Source organism: Schistocerca piceifrons, chromosome X (genome assembly GCF_021461385.2).
Source record: "Schistocerca piceifrons isolate TAMUIC-IGC-003096 chromosome X, iqSchPice1.1, whole genome shotgun sequence".
In the NCBI taxonomy this organism is placed as follows: Eukaryota; Metazoa; Arthropoda; class Insecta; order Orthoptera; family Acrididae; genus Schistocerca; species Schistocerca piceifrons.
In genome coordinates, this window is record NC_060149.1 from 370659892 (window position 1) to 370681791 (window position 21900).

At 40.2% G+C, this 21900-nt stretch overlaps 1 protein-coding gene across 2 annotated transcripts in view; it reads right to left on the minus strand.

The window, feature by feature from the left end:
• The window catches only part of LOC124721576 (cullin-2), a 186042-nt gene that overhangs the window by 41227 nt on the left and 122915 nt on the right, over positions 1 to 21900 (minus strand). For both annotated transcript variants that reach the window (XM_047246619.1, XM_047246618.1), the window contains exon 12: positions 4155 to 4221. In XM_047246619.1, the coding sequence (XP_047102575.1) occupies positions 4155 to 4221 (67 nt within the window). The remainder of the gene's footprint in view (positions 1 to 4154; positions 4222 to 21900) is intronic.

A 21900-nucleotide genomic window follows, 5' to 3' on the forward strand; every position in this document is an offset into this window, starting at 1 on the left:
AAGAAATCAAGCCACTAATGTATGCCAAACAGTACAGGGCACTAAAATAAATGGGCAGGGAAGAAAAAAAGGAGGAAGGAAGATTAGGGCTTAACATCTCATTGATGACAAGGTCATTAAAGGCCAAATGCAAACTCTGGTGGTAAATTGTTATGAAGATAAATTGGCTGTATATTTTTCACAAGAGCCACCCTAATAAGTGAATTAAGGAGATCAAACAAAACCTAATGCTGAATGACCCTTTACCAATTACGAACCCCAGCCTTCCAAATACCAAGACAGTGTGAAACTATACTGCCACTGTACTCTCATAAAAGGTATACCAGGATGTGTACGTGAACAGGGAGGAGGACAAGATTCCCCAGTTAAAAATACACTTTTTCTCAGGTGAAAATACACTTTTTTCAGGTGAAAGTACATTTTTTTCCATATTGACAATATACTTTCCCTTGGAGCTATAAAACTTATGAGTCCTCTGAATGGTGAAGGTTTTATACACTGGCACAGAACTTCCCGGCACTTAAGGAAACACAACCCAGCATACAACAACAGGGTTTGGAAAGATCTTTGATGTACAGCAATATTTAAACTGACTATTTTTATATTATGAAAGTAGAAACATGAATTTCATTGATTACAGCACAGTAGGCTCTGTAGAACTGAAATCAAGATTGAGGTGCACTTTTGTCAGCCAGTAATAGTTCATATCACATGATCTTGCAAGCCAATGACAACAGACACTCAGAGCACAGGACACGTGATGTACTCAGCCAATAGCAATATCACTGTTAAGTAGTGCAAACACACAAATGAAAAAGTTAATGGTTTAACATTAATACACATACAGTATACATACACACATACAGTATACATAAAGGGTGACAATTATTGAACTATATGAAATAAAATCATCTTAACTTCTGAACAGTTTGTGTTAGGACGTTCAAATTGCATGGTTGGCCATGGGGCATGATGGGAATTTGAATGTACACGCCTTGTTGTTGTCAGCCACTTTCATTTGGACAGGTTTGTCAGTTAGCAAAATTAGCACACTTAGGGGAGTGAGAATCCGCATTTCGTGATGGAGAAGTCTCTTCACCCTCAACGGGTGACTGTGGTGTGCAAAGGCCAGTCACAGAATAATTGGTGTGATATTCCTTGATGGCACAGTGACTACCGAATGGTACGTGAAGGTTTTGGAAGACTATTTCATCCCCATTATCCAAAGTGACCCTGATTTTGACAAGGTGTGGTTCATGCAAGACCGAGTTCAGTCCCACTGAAGTAGGAGAGTGTCTGATGCCCTGGAGAAGCATTTTGGGAACAACATTCTGGCTCAAGTGCACTCAGAGGCCACTGGCATGGGCCTCAATTGGTCACCACATTCTCCGGATCCAAACACATGTGACTCCTTTTCGTGGGGCTATATTAAAGACAAGGGGCTATATTAAAGACAAGGTGTACAGCAGTAATCCCAAAACCATTGTTGAGCTGAAAACAGCCATTTCAAGAGGCCATTGACAGCATCGATGTTCCGACACTGCAGTGGGTCATGCAGAATTTCACTATTCGTCTGTGCCACGTCATTGCCAGTGACTGCAGGCGTATCAAACATGTCATAACCTAAGTCCAAATATCTGTAGTGATGAGTGATGTTTACATTTTATGCTCTCCCCCCCCCCCCCCAACCCCCACCCTGCAGGTAGACTGAGGGAGTAATGGTGAGCAGCAGTTCCAGTGGGAGGTAAACACGCCAAACTGAAATTGTTATTTTTCGATAATGCTCTCTGGAACAGCTGCAGACAATTTTTATTCAAAGGTTTGGAGCTGCCATCCATGTATGAAAACAAAAATAACTTAACTTCACTTCTGCTTCAGCAACATTATCACAAGTAGCGTTGGGACGCTTTAAGTCTGAGGCGACATGTTGGAGGTTCGTGTTCTTTTGAAATGTGTTTAAAAATTTGATTTTTCCCTGTAGAAAAATGTAAGAGTTTGAGTCACAGCCATTGAAGGTGTGAAGAAATAACACATGGTTTTTGGCTTCTTCAGAGAACTTAGAACTGTTGGGAGTGTAAATGAATGTGTCTTGGTTGCCTTTTCCAGATTTCATCAGGAAGATATTTGTTCCGAGTTCTTCCTGCCCACTATTATCAGCTATGTGGTCAGTAAGTATCAAAAAATCAGTATTTTCCTTGACAATGAAGATGTCTCCCTGTTTCCACTTTCCTATGGCTGTGCCAACAATGTAGGGATCTGCAGCCTCAATGGCCTGCTTGACCTGGTACCCTTCACTATAGAATTTTTCTGTCAACATTGAGATAAGACATTTCTTATTAAACTTGTTTATTAAGAAACATTCTTTTGGCAGAGTTGGTGACATTGTCTCATTAAATAAAACCGATATGGGTGACATAGCTAAAGCTCTTCAGGCAAGTTCAGCATATTTTATGTTTCACTCCTTAGGATATCCATCAAACACTATGGTGCAATTGGACCGAAAGTGTTCTCTGACGTACTTCACGTACTTTATAAAGATGAAGGAAAACACATTATCAGTATTCCACAGAACTGGGCGTAAGTAGCACCCACACAGAATGGGCGTAAGTGGCACCCACCGTCAAGGATGAAGTCTGTGTTGCTTGTGATTTTAGCAGTGGGGTCTAATTTTCTTGTCTTGTGCATTATTCCATCGTCATCAAAAAGAGGTAATGGACATGGGGCTAACTCAAAGGCTGTTCTGATGACTTCAGATGGAAAGGAACTGGATGGAAAATTTTAGCAGGACTGACAAGGACTGGTTCAGCACTCATCTCGACTGTACACTTCCCGGCTCATAGACAGACTACTTGGTTCTTTCTCAGGAGCTGCACTCGCTTAAAGTTTTTCCCTTGAGTATTTTCCAAACTTTTTCCCTTTTTTCATAAGCCTCTGGGCAGTTGATCTCATCTGCCCTCTACACACACTCCAGTATTATGTAAATGACAGTTGTGTCTTACGAGAATGGGTCATCAAAATCAAACCACTTACTGAATTTCTACACATCAGTGTTATTAAATTTTAATGTTTGGGCAAATGTGGATAATCTGGCATTCAAAAGTAATTTGACTTCACAGAAAAGTCTTAGCAGGAAGTTAGGCCTATGAAAACTTTCACATGTTTTTATTTGTATCTTCACAAAGGAGTGAGCGAATTTTAAAATTTGCGAGCTTTTTACACTAATTTGACGCTCTACAAATTCCACACATGACACTCTTCACTTAGAGCAGCCATTTCTGATCGTTACAGGCATTGGAAAATGAGCATAACCCACTTTTCTGACAATTCGGCAAAAACTGACAACTGCATGTGGCTAAATGACTGAAATGATTTTAACAATCAAGTCGGTTAATCAACGTGGATATTTATGCTCTTTCATTTTGGTGTTTTGGGAATTTTTTGTACGATGTATCTTTTCGAGTCCAAAAATTTTGTGGTTTTTTGGGTCTCAAAAATTTAGCACACACAAGAAACTGTCACACACTCATTTAACTCTTATTTGGGTTGCCTAATGTAGATTAAAATTATTTCACACTTGTGCACATCTATTGGTCAGTGTGGACTCTTTTCATGCTAGTTTTCCTGGGCTATGGTGCAATGACAGAGAATACATGCAACTGTATTACTGGCAAACTTGCAGCTATAACTTTCTCGTGTACACAAGCTGAGTGAATAAAAGGCAAAGAATCCTTGATGGACTGCTACATTATTAGCAATATTGCCTTGTTTAACTGCATTTACATCTGACCATTAATTTGTGCAAATTTTAACACAGTCTAATTTTCATGGGACATACTAAAATACTGTCGTGTAATGTCTCAAATATGTACTTTTGCCCATTGCATGACTACGAGGAATAGTTGTGCAGAGTAGTTTTATGTATGTGTCCTTATGACTGATTATGGAAAGAAAAGAAAAGAAAAAAGGGTGAAACCCAACTTCTCACAAAATATATTGATATAATGGGACAGAAAGATTTAAGTTACAGTATTCCAAGCTATGGCAGATACAAATATTGCTACTCTCCCAAGGTCTTCAACGTTTTCATGGCTGGTACAAGTATTTAAGCTATAAGCAGAAAAGTCCAAAATTAAAAAATGCTATTTTCATCATACCTTGACTAAGATGATGCAGCCATGTCAGTTTCCTCCCGCTGAATCCTTTATGATAGAATGTTTCAAACTGAAATTTAAAAGAAAGATAGAAGAAGAAAATTAAACTCTTATAGCATACTGTAGCACTTATAATTCCATGACAATTATTACCAGTATCACACAGTATACGAAAGACTAAAATTATATTCACAGAAAGTTACCAAATGTCACTAGAGTGGAACCACTTTGTATACACTCATGAACAACTGGTTGAGAGATAGTCGGTGTGTTGGATAGAGCAGATCCTGTGACCACAGTCAAGGGAATATCTGGGAGTCATGTGACAAGGGTGTCATCAGACTTACTGGCCATTTCTAATGCAGAACATCAGCCCATTTTATAGTGTCCACTCATGGATACATGAGACATGAACCACTCCTCCTCCAAAGCCTCTGAGGTTTCCACATGCCACTGTGTACTGTGCATTCTGAGTCAGTCAGTTCAGGAAAAAACTGAGCAACACTGTGTTGATAACAGAATTTGCCATTTCAATGCTGGACAATGACGATAATGACGACAACTACAATGATGACGATGACAACAACAACAACCAGGGAGCAGTCTTATTATCCAGTGCCATCATCTCACTATGGGGTATAGCAACCATTTCTCCGCCCCTACATGTGTTCCTCTGCTCGTGGCATGCCACACAGCAGAGAGATTAGTATGGGCATACCGTATTTACTTGAACCTAAGCCACACCTGAAAAATGAGACTTGAAATCAAGGAAAAAAATTTTCCCTAATCCAAACCGCACCTGAAATTTGAGACTCGAAATTCAAGGGGAGAGAAAAGTTTTAGACCACACCTCCAAATCGAAACAAAGTTGGTCTACTGTAACATGAGACACAATTTAGGTTGAATGTATGAAATAAAGCTATAGTAGTTTGGTTCAAGTCATAAGCTTAGCAGTTAAGCTTCTGCTATGTGTCAGGCGCGCCTTCCGTATTTATACGGGTACCCTCCCTTTTCCACGTGATCAGTATGGTTTGAATCGATTGCTTATTTTGCTTTGATCTGATAAGTGCTGTTCTCTTTGTTATAGGTGCCATGCATTGTTTGTCACATTCTGATAATGAGTGTTTACAACCTGTTGCCACTCACGGCATGGCTTGCTTTTGTGCGCCCTACCGTCGCTTACAATTAAAAAAATTAACAAAACCATGGCAAGAGACTGGTATTTATTGTTACTTTTACTACTACTTTCTTTGATAATGATCAACAAGAACTAAATAATAGACTGCGTATGATAGAAGATGTTCTGAACGAGAGTTTAATGAAAATTTTTCTCCATATGAAAATCTTTGCAGACGTCTATTTAGTACATTACATTCTGTACAGAAGTTAGAGTCAACTTAGATTTAAAAATCTAGTCAGTTGTCGTGCTTCATTTCTGACTGTATCACTATTCAGCATAAGAATAATACAAATATAAATATGATATGATATTTATATTCTTCCCCTTTTGCTGTTGTCTCACTCTAGTTTCATAGTTTATTAGGCAGACAGGATTTAAATAAGATAGTAGCAAACACAAAAGAATACATGGCATAATGTTTACATCTCTTTTTATTCTTATGGTGAAGAGAATGCTGTATGTGATTCATGATTCATAAAAGTTCCTATTAGCAACCATGTCTTGTCACAGGTAGGAAAAAATTCAGAATGTAGAGTTGGCCATATTGACATACATCCCAATCCTGCCAGTCAGATTTTCGTAGTAGATTTTTAGTATTGACTTCAAATGCAGAGTGTGTTGTTGTTGTCTTCAGTCCGTAGACTGGTTTGATGCAGCTCTCCACGCTTTTCTATCCTGTGCAATGCAGAGTAGCAACACATAAAATAAGAATGAAAATAACTTAGAAATTAAACGCTGAAATTTAAAACAAAATTTTATTAGGTTTGTAATACATCTTATATTAACTGTTTAAAATGCCAGTCATGATTCTGAATCACTATCAGTCAATTCTTTGTTGCTCATTTCTTCACACAGAGCATTGTCATCCATACCATCTAGTGCGTTGGATATTGAACATTTTTTAAATGCTTGTTGCACAGTCAGATTTGGAACACACTTCCATGCATCATAAATCAATTGGCACACTTGTGACAAACTTACGCATTTTACACGTTCTGTTGGTGTCAGTTGTCTGTCGCTTTTCGAAAGCCACTCTGTATACATGGGTTTAAGCTTGTCCTTAAATGGTTTATTCAAACAGACGTCAAGTGGTTTAAGTTTTTCTTCATACTTTTTCAGCAGCTTCTGTGCAACTGAAGTTCACCTCTGAATTGAAAAACCCAGCGCTTCATAAACAGATCAATCCAGCTGCGACTAGCCTTAAAATTTTTGATGTTTTGCTCTCTAGCAATTTCATGTGCCTTAATTTTTAAAATTTCGGTGTTCACAGGCAGGAGTTTCTGATGCTGTTCCTTAACAAATTCGTTTCAAATCACTTCTAGTGCATGATATCGGCCACACTTTGGCCCACTAAATGCTTTCCTGCTACTCAAACGTTCAAATTATTTGTCTCTCTGCAGTCGCCATCGCCTGATGTTGCTCTCACCAATCCCATATTGCAGACCTGCAGCACGATTAGAACTTTGTTCCGCAAAAGAAATAACTCCCCTCTTGAATTTGGCACTATAATGAAAGCGCTTCATTATGGTTCACTAACACGAACAAGCACTTCACAAAATTTCATGAAACAATAGGTGCTGCTACATGAAATCTTAATGAACCCTAGCGTATCAACTTGTGCAACAATCCTAAAGCCTTGTGCATTGTTGGTATTTTTGTGTAAAGCAATATATTTTTGTTGCTATGACTATTTGAAAGGCTGCTACATTCGAAGACGAACAATACGGAATTTCTGTTTACTTCGTTGGATAATGAACGAAAATGCAGTGGTCAAAACTCGGGGAGAGAAAAAAGCTCGTCTTCTACCTTTTTTTTAAAATTTATATACTGACGTGGAGGTTTTGGCACCAGTATTTATCTTTGTGCCTGCAAAGCATGCCTGTGTACTGCTACGTATATTCGATGGCAGAAGTCAGTTGTGGCGGCACCTACCAACATTTTTCAGAACTTCCGCTTACTTTGCACTTGATTCTAAGCTGCAGGCAGTTTTTTGGATTACAAAAACCGGAAAAAAGTGCGGCTTAGATTCGAGTAAATACGGTACTTGATACTTGAAGCATGGAAGGAGATCACCTGAACTGATGAATCTTGAGTCTCATTATTCACAGAAGAAACAAAATGAGTAAATCACATAGGGTGAGGCATCTTACTTGCCAACAGGACACTCTCCAGGTCATGTTCGTATACAGTTAGTGGTGTTGGTGGTCGAATGGTCATGTGGCAGGATGGTTTTTCAATATTTTTGATGTCTCATATGGTTCAGGCCACAATACAGTTGCACTGCATTCAGGATGATGATTATACATGGTGTCTCTACTTGAATTTCTCATGACTATACTGAGTGAAGAAAAAATGTTGCACTTGGAGGTCAATATACGATTCCTCCTCCATGATTCAAGACAATAGGTTATCTAGCAAGATCAGATCAGGTGCATTTTGAAAACACGTTTAAAAATGAGGTGTTGGCAACACTATCACATCGTGCAGCGCATCTCAGAGGAACATTTTTTACATGTTCATTCCCTAGTTCTCATCATTTATATGCAGGATACCATTTTGTCACATGACAACAGCCTATCAGATGACAGTGGGATCCATTAAACTGCATGCATGTGTCTGTAAACTGCACAGTGCACAACCACAACTGGTCCTGTACAGTTCATGTATGGCAAATTCATGGTGGAGTAGACAACAATGAATATATCAATATATTTTTGGTGATAGGTGCATCCGATAACCAAGCTGCTGCTGCTGCTGCTGCTGCTGCTGCTGTTCAGTACCCTCAAAAGTGCCATTCTGATAAGAATGGAGGGGAAGGGGTAGGTGGAGTGGGAGAGCACGAATGCGACTCAAACAATGGTGAGACTGCACGTCTGTTCCCCACGGCACTGTCTCATCTCACTGAGACAATGGAACAGCTTTGGCACAATGCAGAGTTCATGCTATCTGTTATTGGCCACACTGCACGCAGTACAGCATTGCCAGAGCCTTGTTTTTTAAAACTGCATTTCTATTCAACCTACTGGTGGGACTAGGTTTTGCTAGATACAGTTTTTTCGTGAACTGGGATGAGGAATTGCATGCCAACTGCCAAGTGCGGCATTTTTTATTTACCCTGTATATGGTTAGTAAAATTATTGCTGGCATTTTTTAAATGTGAAACTCAAAATTTCACTAAAAATCAGCATATACTCCCATATAATGCCAACTTATTGCCAACAAATATTCATGGAAACTGCAACACCAAGAACAGTACATATGACTGAAAAGAGCTGTAACATTACTAATTAGAGTCATGAGAATATACAATAGATTAAGATTTGAGAACTGTACATAAGCTTTATCTTTGCGAATTCAGTATGCTGTGAAGTCTCCCTGAAATCTAACCCTCTAAATATTGTGGTAGGAATGGATATGTTCCTCGTTAATGTTTCTCCTTACAGTTTACAAGTGAGTCGACAAAGCATCAACAGTGTTTGTTCCTCTGAAGGTGGTTTGTAAATTCCTCGGCACATGAGGCTGGGCAGTATCCTCCTGAAATATGGCATGGCACCTGAAGTAGAAGCAGTACCTCAGACTACAAGACTTTCATAAGTCATCAGATTACTCTCAGTAAAGGAGGGTTGGAAAAATGTCACTTTGTTCCAATTTACATTTTGTTCCTTACTCCTTAAATTTAAATAGGAGAGCAACAGTAAAATGGGAAATAAATAAATAAAACAACAAGGATGTTAATTCCCGAAATGTAAATTTTATGTAGGTTATGCTATCATCACATCCTTCAACTGCATACAGCACCCCTCCCAACAAAACCCATGACTTAAGCAGGATGTAACACAGAATGAGTGTGCTGTACTGATTCAAGACACTGGAGATACAGTATTCTGAAAATTGTGGGATGGTTCCTTTGAAAAGGCCACAGCTAACTTCCTGCATGATCCAAGCTAGTGCTCCGTCACTAATGACCTCATTAAGTTAAACATCAATCTTCGTTTACAGGCAGTTCTAAGGTTACTGTCTTGTCATCACTTTGCATAGTTATGTATTAGGTTGGTGCACAAGTTCCTAATGTTTCTCCTTAAGTTTAATAAACCCAACAGATACACATAGCAGACACTTTAGTCATCAATAATATATTCTCCTCTAACATTTACATCAGTCGCAGTAGTTCACCACACTCTCACTGTTCCACTAGATGTACAGTATTATCCTTTTTAGGTGTGCATAGGTATTTGTACAGGGAATTGCTGCTTTGTTTAGGGCCAACCATTCCTTTCTTTTCCTTACATTAGCATAAAGACATCATTTCTCATCACCAATAATGATACAGTATAGTAATGGGTGGTACTGTTTATGGTTGGTTGGTTTATTTGGGAGAGGGGACCAAACAGTGAGGTCATTGGTCCCATCACATTAGGGAAGGATGCAGAAGGAAGTCAGCCGTGCCCTTTCAGAGGAACCATCCCAGCATTTACCTGAAGTGATTTAGGGAAATCATGGAAAACCTAAATCAGGATGGCCGGACACAGGTTTGAACCATCGTCCTCCCAAATGCAAGTCCAGTGTTGTCACTTGTGAGCAAGCAGAGATGCACATAAGGCCACTTGCTGATTTTTGTGATTTTGGTTTAGAGCACACGGTATCCACACACCTGATTTTTTATCCTTCCCCACTGCATGCAAATGTCGTACAGTGGTGGAATGATCACAGTTCATCACATATGCCAGCTTCATCAAACCCCAAAGGTCTTCCTGAACATGGAGAGTCACTAATGTCAAAATGATCCTCCTTAAAATGAGAAAACAATTTTCTTGTCATGCTCTGTCCAATGGCATTATCCCCATACAGAGCGCAAATGTTTCTGGCTGGCTCCATTGCTGTTAATCCTCTATTGAACTCAATGTCTGTCCGAAATGTTCTGATTTCTCCACTTGGCACTCCAGTTTCTAGCATCCGCAGTCCCACTCACTATCTCCAAGTGACAATATGTAAACTCAAATAGCAATATTGAACTATAAACTAAAAAAAGAGAATTGATAAATAAACCCATAGCAAGCGGTATACCAACATGCAAAACAAATATGCTACCAACTTATGAGCCAACCCAATAATATCTTAAAGAGAGAATTCTACAGACTGTTGTTCTCCACTTTCAGCATACTATCAACCTCATTTCAATTTTTTCTTTTTTTGAAAAAGAAAAAAAAAATGAGTGCCACAAAGCTCTATATTTAAAAACTAAATACTTTTCAAACACTACACAAAATGACAATAGTTACAGCTAAGTGAACCAAACTAATACAGAGAGCTACAAACAATGGTTCAAATATATCTCGTCTCCATTTGCTTCCTATTACATAGAAAATAAACACTAAATTTCCAATTAACATAACAATGTCTCAACCATTTTACAATGTTACAGTAACCATGTTGTACTTGTAGTGGAGTAGAGGCTTGGACGATAATGAAGCAAGTAATTGGAATGTTGAAACTGTAAATCAATCCAGAAAGACTAGTGTAACTGGAGGTGTACTGCCAGGGATTTCAGGTTTGAGTTTCAGTTAGCACATAATGAACTTGTCATATAATTATATATATTATTTTGCCAGTCTTTTGACAAAAGAGTGAAGTTAAGAGACTCTCGCATTACACCCATGACAAGTTAAAAATGTATCCCGAAATACCAGTCAGTCATATAAGAAACTTCCTATGAACAATTATACAATGATGTCAGTCATGGCACAGTTTATAACAGATACTGAATATAAAGCTGAGTAGAAATCCCAAACCTGTCAGCAAATAAAAACAAGGCATCCTTAAAGTGAGAATTAACACAAATGTTGCATACAGCTCCAAACATTTACCAAGTGAGAAAACTTTTTAAGCAGACAGACTGAAGTGATCTATTTTCATCAGGAGTAGTGTGAGGGAGCTTACTATGCTTGATTTGCTGACAACATTGACTATAAAGCAAGATTAGAATTTAATGTTCCATCAATGACAAGGGCATTAGAGACTGAGAAGCTCAAAATGGGGAGGATAGGGAGGGAAACCTGCTGTACCTTTTCAAAAGAACTATCCTGGCATTAGACTGAAGTAATTTATGGGAATCACAAATTGCCAAAAACCAAAATTTGGGTGACTGATTGTGGATTTGAACTGCTGTCCCACCGAATATTAGTCCAGTGTCTTACCACAGTGCCACCTCGCTCGGTAAGACTCACTAGAGTTTGTAGGTTCCTATTCTCAAGAGTCACTGTCTAACACACACAATGTTCCTTTTCAATGACGACTTAATACTGAAAGAGGGTAAAATTTGCCGGTATGCTACTTACACCACTGATTGATGAGCCCTCTTGGTTGCTGTATCACCTAGCTCTGTTTTTAATTTATTTTAGTCACCTGGGTAAATGGACAACATTTCTTCTTTCAATTATGTACCTACTGAACTGAACTGAACCACGAGCAATTTGGATGATTCTATTTGGGGAGTAAGTTGGGATTTACAGGTGCCAAATACATGAAGAGCACAAATCGACTGGAAATCCTCACAATAATGAAGTATGTTCTACACTCTTCAGCAGTACATATAGTGAATTTTGATCCCCTATAGATCCAAAAGACAACCACAGAGAAGTAAAGCAGTAATCCAGACCTATTAGCATTTGCTAGAATAAAATGACAACACCGAATGAAATTACTAACATGCATTTAGATAGAAAACGACAAATGTCAGCTTTTCATTCTGTGTGTCTTAGGTCTCTGAGCTGATCTTACTAGTGCCCCATTCCATTCCCATGCTCCCTGCATAGTAAAAAGTTCTTATCATATTATAGTGGGACTAACCAGACTTGCTCAGCTGTAGGAAATAAATGGCTACAGACAGCCAAAAAAAGGTACAGTAATGTTGCATTGTGTTAAAGGTTACGTAATTTTTAGTTCAGTTACTTCCTGTACCATGCAACACAATTGTGATTTCTCCATATAATGTGGGATGAGTCAGTCTTGCAATTTTCTCAGTGAAAAATATGGTTAAGTATTATAAGTGCTGGCCACTTACATGATTATCTTGTATATAAATCATTGTATGTGATATTCTTTGACAGAGTTGGAGTAACTGTCGGGGAGATGTAATTTAAGTTTGTGTTTGAGGTTAATTTTATATTTCTCTCTCTTAGATGTATGTGGCAGGCCATTTACATATAACAACAACAACAGCAGACCTACTAGTAATCCCGCCACACACTTTAAGTGCTTATTCCCCATTCTGAAGATGATGTTTTGTTGTGTTCTCTCCTTGGGTTTCTTAATGTGATACACTGCATTCTTTTAGTCACATAGGATGTTAACTCATTACCAATAAGTTCTCTGCTATGATAATATTTGAGATTTTCTAGGAGAATGTTATGAACTGCACAATAAAATGTTTTAGACAAGTCACAGAAAATAACAGATGGCAGTATTTTGTCGTTTAAATTTTGTGTAATATAATTTACAGATTTAAAAGTAGCATTGTTGTCTGGAAAGAACCTTTTGAAATCCCAACTGAGACTAATAATTTTATTTTGGGATAGGCATGTGATGTTACTGTCTAGCATCAGCACTACTTTCCTGGCCAAATGATTAATAAAGTAACTTGACGTAATTTACCAGCACTGAGTATTGATGAAACCAAAAAAGTGACAATTCTGAAAACTGCACAACCCCAACAGGAATGAACCACATTTCTTTATCACAATGTATGCAGGTTTCTCCCTCAATGTGAAAAACTGAATAATGCAGTTGACCCATCTCCCATTTTACACAGTCCATAAGGGAAAGCAGAAAGGTGGAAGGAGTATATAGAGGGTCTATACAAGGGCGATGTACTTGAGGACAATATTATGGAAATGGAAGAGGATGTAGATGAAGATGAAATGGGAGATATGATACTGCGTGAAGAGTTTGAAAGAGCACTGAAAGACCTGAGTCGAAACAAAGCCCCCGGAGTAGACAATATTCCATTGGAACTACTGACGGCCGTGGGAGAGCCAGTCCTGACAAAACTGTACCATCTGGTGAGGAAGATGTATGAGACAGGCGAAATACCCTCAGACTTCAAGAAGAATATAATAATTCCAATCCCAAAGAAAGCAGGTGTTGACAGATGTGAAAATTACCGAACTATCAGCTTAATAAGTCACAGCTGCAAAATACTAACACGAATTCTTTACAGACGAATGGAAAAACTAGTAGAAGCCAACCTCGGGGAAGATCAGTTTGGATTCCGTAGAAACACTGGAACACGTGAGGCAATACTGACCTTAAGACTTATCTTAGAAGAAAGATTAAGGAAAGGCAAACCTACGTTTCTAGCATTTGTAGACTTAGAGAAAGCTTTTGACAATGTTGACTGGAATACTCTCTTTCAAATTCTAAAGGTGGCAGGGGTAAAATACAGGGAGCGAAAGGCTATTTACAATTTGTACAGAAACCAGATGGCAGTTATAAGAGTCGAGGGACATGAAAGGGAAGCAGTGGTTGGGAAGGGAGTAAGACAGGGTTGTAGCCTCTCCCCGATGTTGTTCAATCTGTATATTGAGCAAGCAGTAAAGGAAACAAAAGAAAAATTCGGAGTAGGTATTAAAATTCATGGAGAAGAAATAAAAACTTTGAGGTTCGCCGATGACATTGTAATTCTGTCCGAGACAGCAAAGGACTTGGAAGAGCAGTTGAATGGAATGGACAGTGTCTTGAAAGGAGGATATAAGATGAACATCAACAAAAGCAAAACAAGGATAATGGAATGTAGCCTAATTAAGTCGGGTGATGCTGAGGGAATTAGATTAGGAAATGAGGCACTTAAAGTAGTAAAGGAGTTTTGCTATTTGGGGAGCAAAATAACTGATAATGGTCGAAGTAGAGAGGATATAAAATGTAGGCTGGCAATGGCAAGGAAAGCGTTTCTGAAGAAGAGAAATTTGTTAACATCCAGTATTGATTTAAGTGTCAGGAAGTCATTTCTGAAAGTATTCGTATGGAGTGTAGCCATGTATGGAAGTGAAACATGGACGATAAATAGTTTGGACAAGAAGAGAATAGAAGCTTTCGAAATGTGGTGCTACAGAAGAATGCTGAAGATTAGATGGGTAGATCACATAACTAATGAGGAAGTACTGAATAGGATTGGGGAGAAGAGAAGTTTGTGGCACAACTTGACCAGAAGAAGGGAACGGTTGGTAGGACATGTTCTGAGGCATCAAGGGATCACCAATTTAGTATTGGAGGGCAGCGTGGAGGGTAAAAATCGTAGAGGGAGACCAAGAGATGAATACACTAAGCAGATTCAGAAGGATGTAGGTTGCAGTAGGTACTGGGAGATGAAAAAGCTTGCACAGGATAGAGTAGCATGGAGAGCTGCATCAAACCAGTCTCAGGACTGAAGACCACAACAACAACAACAAGATGTACCCGTGGTCTAGGGGTAGCGTCTTTGATTCATAATCAAAATGTCTTTGGTCCCGGGTTCGATCCCCGCCACTGCCTAAATTTTGATAAATAATCAGCATTGGCGGCCGAAGACTTCCGGCATAAGAAGTCAGCCTCATTCTGCCAACGGCCTTGTCAAAGAGGGGGGAGGAGCGGATAGAGGTTCAGGGCACTCTCTTGTCCTAGCGGTGGGAAATTGCCCCTAAAGGCGGAAGAATCAGCAATGATCAACGACATGAGGATGCAGAAGGCAATGGAAACCACTGCATTAAAGACACGTAACGTGTATCCACAGGACATGTGACCTGTATTTGAAGAAGTGTCATGATGATCTCTCCATTGGCAAAAGATTCCGGAATAGTCCCCCATTCGGATCTCCGGAAGGGGACTGCCAAGGGGGAGGTTACCATGAGAAAAAGATTGAATAATCAATGAAAGGATAACGTTCTACGAGTCGGGGCGTGGAATGTCAGAAGCTTGAACGTGGTAGGGAAACTACAAAATCTGAAAAGGGAAATGCAAAGGCCCAATCTAGATATAGTAGGGGTCAGTGAAGTGAAGTGGAAGGAAGACAAGGATTTCTGGTCAGATGAGTATTGGGTAATATCAACAGCAGCAGAAAATGGTATAACAGGTGTAGGACTAGTTATGAATAGGAAGGTAGGGCAGAGGGTGTGTTACTGTGAACAGTTCAGTGACCGGGTTGTTCTAATCAGAATCAACAGCAGACCAACACTGACAACGATAGTTCAGGTATACATGCCGACGTCGCAAGCTGAAGATGAACAGATAGAGAAAGTGTATGAGGATACTGAAAGGGTAATGCAGTATGTAAAGGGGGACGCAAATCTAATAGTCATGGGCGACTGGAATACAGTTGTATGGGAAGGAGTAGAAGAAAAGGTTACAGGAGAATATGGGCTTGGGACAAGGAATGAAAGAGGAGAAAGACTTCTGTAACAAGTTTCAGCTAGTAATAGCGAACACCCCATTCAAGAATCACAAGAGGAGGAGGTATACTTGGAAAAGGCCGGGAGATACGGGAAGGTTTCAATTAGATTACATCATGGTCAGACAGAGATTCCGAAATCATATACTGGATTGTAAGGCGTACCCAGGAGCAGATATAGACTCAGATCACAATATAGTAGTGATGAAGAGTAGGCTGAAATTCAAGACATTAGTCAGGAAGAATCAATATGCAAAGAAGTGGGATACGGAAGTACTAAGGAATGTCGAGATACGTTTGAAGTTCTCTAACGCTATAGATACAGCAATAAGGAATAGCGCAGTAGGCAGTACAGTTGAAGAGGAATGGACATCTCTAAAAAGGGCCATCACAGAAGTTGGGAAGGAAAACATAGGTACAAAGAAGGTAGCTGCGAAGAAACCATGGGTAACAGAAGAAATACTTCAGTTGATTGATGAAAGGTGGAAGTACAAACATGTTCCGGAAAAATCAGGAATACAGAAATACAAGTCACTGAGGAATGAAATAAATAGGAAGTGCAGGGAAGCTAAGACGACACGGCTGCAGGAAAAATGTGAAGACATCAAAAAAGATATGATTGTCTGAAGGACAGACTCAGCATACAGGAAAGTCAAAACAACCTTTGGTGACATTAAAAGCAACGGTGGTAACATTAAGAGTGCAACGGGAATTCCACTGTTAAATGCAGAGGAGAGAGCAGATAGGTGGAAAGAATACATTGAAAGCCTCTATGAGGGTGAAGATTTGTCTGATGTGATAGAAGAAGAAACAAGAGTCGGTTTAGAAGAGATAGGGGATCCAGTATTAGAATCGGAATTTAAAAGAGCTTTGGAGGACTTACTGTTGTGACTTGGCAAAACAGCCAACTCACTATGATAGGAAGCCGAAAGGCACACGCTTAAGCTCACGCAAATTGGCGTGAGGTCTGGAACAAGGTAAAGTAATTATCCTATAAAGAAAAGAACATAGTTCTTGGAATACTTAACTTTAATCCACAATTGGAGAACATCGCTCTTCTTTAGACATTATTACACTCTGAATATAAACTGGCAATGGCGCCTTGCTAGGTCGTAGCAAATGATGTAGCTGAAGGCTATGCTAACTATCGTCTTGGCAAATGAGAGCGTATTTGTCAGTGTAGCATCGCTAGAAAAGTCGGCTGTACAACTGGGGCGATTGCTAGGAAGTCTTTTTAGACCTGCCGTGTGGCGGCGCTCGGTCTGCAATCACTGACAGTGGCGACACGCGGGTCCGGCGTATACTAATGGACCGAGGCCGATTTAAAGGCTACCACCTAGCAAGTGTGGTGTCTGGCGGTGACACCACACTTACAGTCAAATAAGGCAGAAGGGATAGATAACATTCCATCAGAATTTCTAAAATCATTGGGGGAAGTGGCAACAAATCGACTATTCACATTGGTGTGTAGAATATATGAGTCTGGCGATATACCATCTGACTTTCGGAAAAGCATCATCCACACAATTCCAAAGACGGCAAGAGCTGACAAGTGCGAGAATTATCGCACAATCAGCTTAACAGCTCATGCATCGAAGCTGCTTACAAGAATAATATACAGAAGAATGGAAAAGAAAATTGAGAATGCGCTAGGTGACAATCAGTTTGGCTTTAGGAAAAGTAAAGGGACGAGAGAGGCAATTCTGACGTTACGGCTAATAATGGAAGGAAGGCTAAAGAAAAATCAAGACACTTTCACAGGATTTGTCGACCTGGAAAAAGCGTTCGACAATATAAAATGGTGCAAGCTGTTCGAGATTCTGAAAAAAGTAGGGGTAAGCTATAGGGAGAGGCGGGTCATATACAATATGTACAACAACCAAGAGGGAATAATAAGAGTGGATGATCAAGAACGAAGTGCTCGTATTAAGAAGAGTGTAAGACAAGGCTGTAGCCTTTCGTCCCTACTCTTCAATCTGTACATCGAGGAAGCAATGATGGAAATAAAAGAAAGGTTCAGGAGTGGAATTAAAATACAAGGTAAAAAGATATCAATGATACGATTCGCTGATGACATTGCTACCCTGAGTGAAAGTGAATAAGAAGTAAATGATCTGCTGAACGGAATGAACTGTCTAATGAGTACACAGTATGGTTTGAGAGTAAATCGGAGAAAGACGATGGTAATGAGAAGTAGTAGAAATGAGAACAGCGAGAAACTTAACATCAGGATTGATGGTCACGAAGTCAATGAAGTTAAGGAATTCTGCTACCTAGGCAGTAAAATAACCAATGACGGACGGAGCAAGGAGGACATCAAAAGCAGACTCGCTATGGCAAAAAAGGCATTTCTGGCCACGAGAAGTCTACTAATATCAAATACCGGCCTTAATTTGAGGAAGCAATTTCTGAGGATGTACGTCTGGAGTACAGCATTGTATGGTAGTGAAATATGGACTGTGGGAAAACCGGAACAGAAGAGAATCAAAGCATTTGAGATGTGGTGCTACAGACGAATGTTGAAAATTAGGTGGACTGATAAGGTAAGGAATGAGGAGGTTCTACGCAGAATCAGAAAGGAATATGTGGAAAACACTGATAAGGAGAAGGGACAGGATGATAGGACATCTGCTAAGACATGAGGGAATGACTTCCATGGTACTAGAGGGAGCTGTAGAGGGCAAAAACTGTAGAGGAAGACAGAGATTGGAATACGTCAAGCAAATAATTGAGGACGTAGGTTGCAAGTGCTACTCTGAGATGAAGAGGTTAGCACAGGAAAGGAACTCGTGGCGGGCCGCATCAAACCAGTCAGCAGACTTTCCAACATATATAGAAAAAATGACAAAGACACTGGGAGAAATACACCAGAAACCAAAATGCTTGTTTTGGAAGAAATTGCAGCAATCTTATTGTGTTGCTTTATTAAGTGCTACTGGTTTTCACATTCCTCAGCTAATTACTTTCTAGCCATTGACTGACAAAAATCCACACTTTTTCAGGATCTCTTTTACTTGGAATTTACATTACTTTTAGGAAGTCTGTATATGTTGTAATTATTAAAGTTAAAGAAATCAGATTAACACCATAAAAATACAAGATTGTTATGGCTTTTGTGGCCACTTGTTGACAAACTGCCTGTTGGCTTCTGTCTTGGGCACTTTGGCCAACATTCGTCTCATGATTTTTCTGTTTCACCAGCACGAGTGGCTGGCATTGTCAAAGTTTCACCCTACATTGCTGGTGGTGGACTGGAGCCAAGCTCGCAGCCGCAGACTATATATACCTGCTGCACCAACATCCAAGGGCTTCTCTGCAGTCATTTCCAGTGCGGTTCTCCTCTTGCCACCTGCAACTGTCATTTGCTGTAGCACGGGAAGGCAGGATCCGATTACCTTGAGGCTTTCTTATTTCTTGTTGGAGATATTCTCGTGTTTGTGTATTTGTATAGCTTCTCTGAACAAGCAGATACGATAGCTCTTCTCTACAGCCAGAACACCCGTGTCAGCGAATTTTACTACTTGGTACGTGGTCGGTCTCACACAGTGCATGCTCTGCCACAGCTGATTTCTCCACCTGCCCCAACCTGCAACGTCAGTTATGTTCTGTGATCCTGGTGTTGTTGATCGTCCAGTCATTTCAAAATAAACTTTTCTGCATGTGCATAGTACATTGTCTATTCCCGACATTGCAAGTGGGTCCCTTTTATCCTTTGCCAATCTGAGACACACTTTGATCTCCTCTGTCAGTTTGTAAATAGGCTTTATGCCATGACTACGCAATATACAGATGATTCTGTCCATCACTTTGGGAGTGTATGGCACAAAGGCTGTACCCGACACTCTTTTTTCTGATATGCCACTTCACCAAGTGTTTGACTCTGTTATAGTTCTAATATACTGTAACTTCTGGAGTACCCATTGCTCCTCAGAACACTTTTCAGGTGCCACATATAGCATATGAGGCACTGCGGCTCGCATATTCATCATGCTCGCATCACGAGTGTACTAATCATGCACTTTTCTGGCTGGAGGGGTCTCTCTCTCTCTCTCTCTCTCTCTCTCTCTCTCTCTCTCTCTCTGTGTGTGTGTGTGTGTGTGTGTGTGTGTGTGTGTGTGTGTGTGTGTGTGTGTGTGTTTTCGATACACGCTGTGCCACAGGTTGTCACCACCCCTTGTGACCAGCACATCTAGAAATTGCAGTTTTCTGTCCTTTTCTACTTCCACGGTAAATTTTATGTTGGCATGAAGACTATTCAAGTGTCTTAGGAAGTCATCGAGCTGTTCCTCACCATTGCTCCACACAACAAAGATATCATTGACACATTTGTACCACACCTTGGGTTTACAAGGTGCCAAGCCAGTGCCTGTGCTTCGAAGTGTACCCTGAAGAAGTTGGCCACCACACGACAAAGAGAACTATCCATGGCAAATGCCTTCCAGCTGTTTGTAGAAGTTGCCATTCCATGTGAAATAGCTCATGGTGAGACATGCATAAAAGAGCTTTGAGATGTCTTGCGGGAAAATGGAACCAATGTGCTCCAGAGAATCACTGAGTAGCACTTCCGTAAACAAAGAAACAACATCAAAGCTGACCAGGATGTCATTTGGTGCAAATTTTACTTGCTTCAGCTTCTCAATGAAATGTCCTGAGTAGTCCTTTATGTAGGTATTAGCCTTCCCCACATGCGGATGGAGCAGAGAGGACAAGTATTTTACCAGTTTATACGTCGGTGAGTCAGGAGTGTTAACAATCAGGCTGAGTGGAACGTTATCCTTATGGATCTTTGGTAATCCATACAGCCGAGATGTTAGGGCGTCTGTGTTGTGCAAGTTCCTCTTTATGTCTGCCAGCAGAGAAGACGTCTTCCTAAACCACTTTGAATTCAATGAGATATGGTGCATCATATCTACACTTAGTTTTTGGTACATTGTTGGATCTAATAGGTCCCAGATCTTCTGCTCATAATCTTCGGTCTTCATTATGACGGTCGTATTTCCCTTATCGGCAGGCAGTACCAATATATTCCCGTCGGCACTTTGATTCTTAGTAGCTTGTACCTCTTCTTTCTTCAGTTTGAAAGCTAGTGATTTTGCTCGGCACAGTATCCTGGCTGTTTCAGTGCCTATTTCCTCTTCTCTTTCACAGGGAAGGGTCCGAATGGCTGCTTTGGTATTAGCAGTGGTGTCCTCCATAGGTATAGTTCTCAGGATGATAGCAAAATTCCCTCCTTTTTGAAGGCCTGACTCTTCCTCTTCAGTCAATTGTCATTCAGTGAGGTGGACTACTGTGCGTGACATGTCAGGAATTGCCTTGTCAGTCTGCTTCCGGCACATTGCAATATTTTTCTTCTGTCGCTCAGTGTAGTGTTTGAGTTCATACACCATGCTCCTGTGAGTGATGCTGTCGATCCTGTCCCAGTTGGCTCGATGCATTCTGCTCCTCAGTTGACAGAAAATTGTCCAAGAGTTCCTCATACGTTCTTTACAAGTATCTCCGTGTCATATGAATTCGCTCACGAAGAAAAGCTCGTTCCATTCTGTCGCAGATACAGTGTGGTTGTGCGGTGGTGAATAGATGCTCACATTTCAAGAACTTCAGTGTGTTACCTTCATCCCGGCACCGTGACAGAAAGGCAAGAGAGGACACCAATCACGTTTTCTTCTTCTTGTCACTGGTCAAGATGTCTGTACAATCCGCAAATCTTCTCCCCGGAGAGGTGTAATACAAAATTGTTCAGGCTTTCATGGCCAGTTATTGACAAATTGCCTGTTTGTTTGTTCTCAGGTTCTTCCGCTGACATTTATCTGATGATTTGGCGTGCCATGTACATATAATCGGCAGCCGCAAGCTAGGCTCCAGTCCACCACCAGCAATAGAGTGCAAAATTTAGACAATGCCAGCCACTTCTGCTGGTGAAACATCAGGAAAAATCATGATATGAACGTCGGTCAAAGAACCCGAGACAGGAGATTTGCAGGTTGTACCGACGGCTTGATCAATGATGGAAGAAGAAAGCGCAATTGATGTCCTCTCTCGCTTTTCTATTTTGGTGCTGGGATGAATGTACTACACTGAAGTTCTTGAAATGCAAGTGCCTATTCACCATCACCCAAGCATAACACATCTGTGACAACGGATGAGGAACTTTT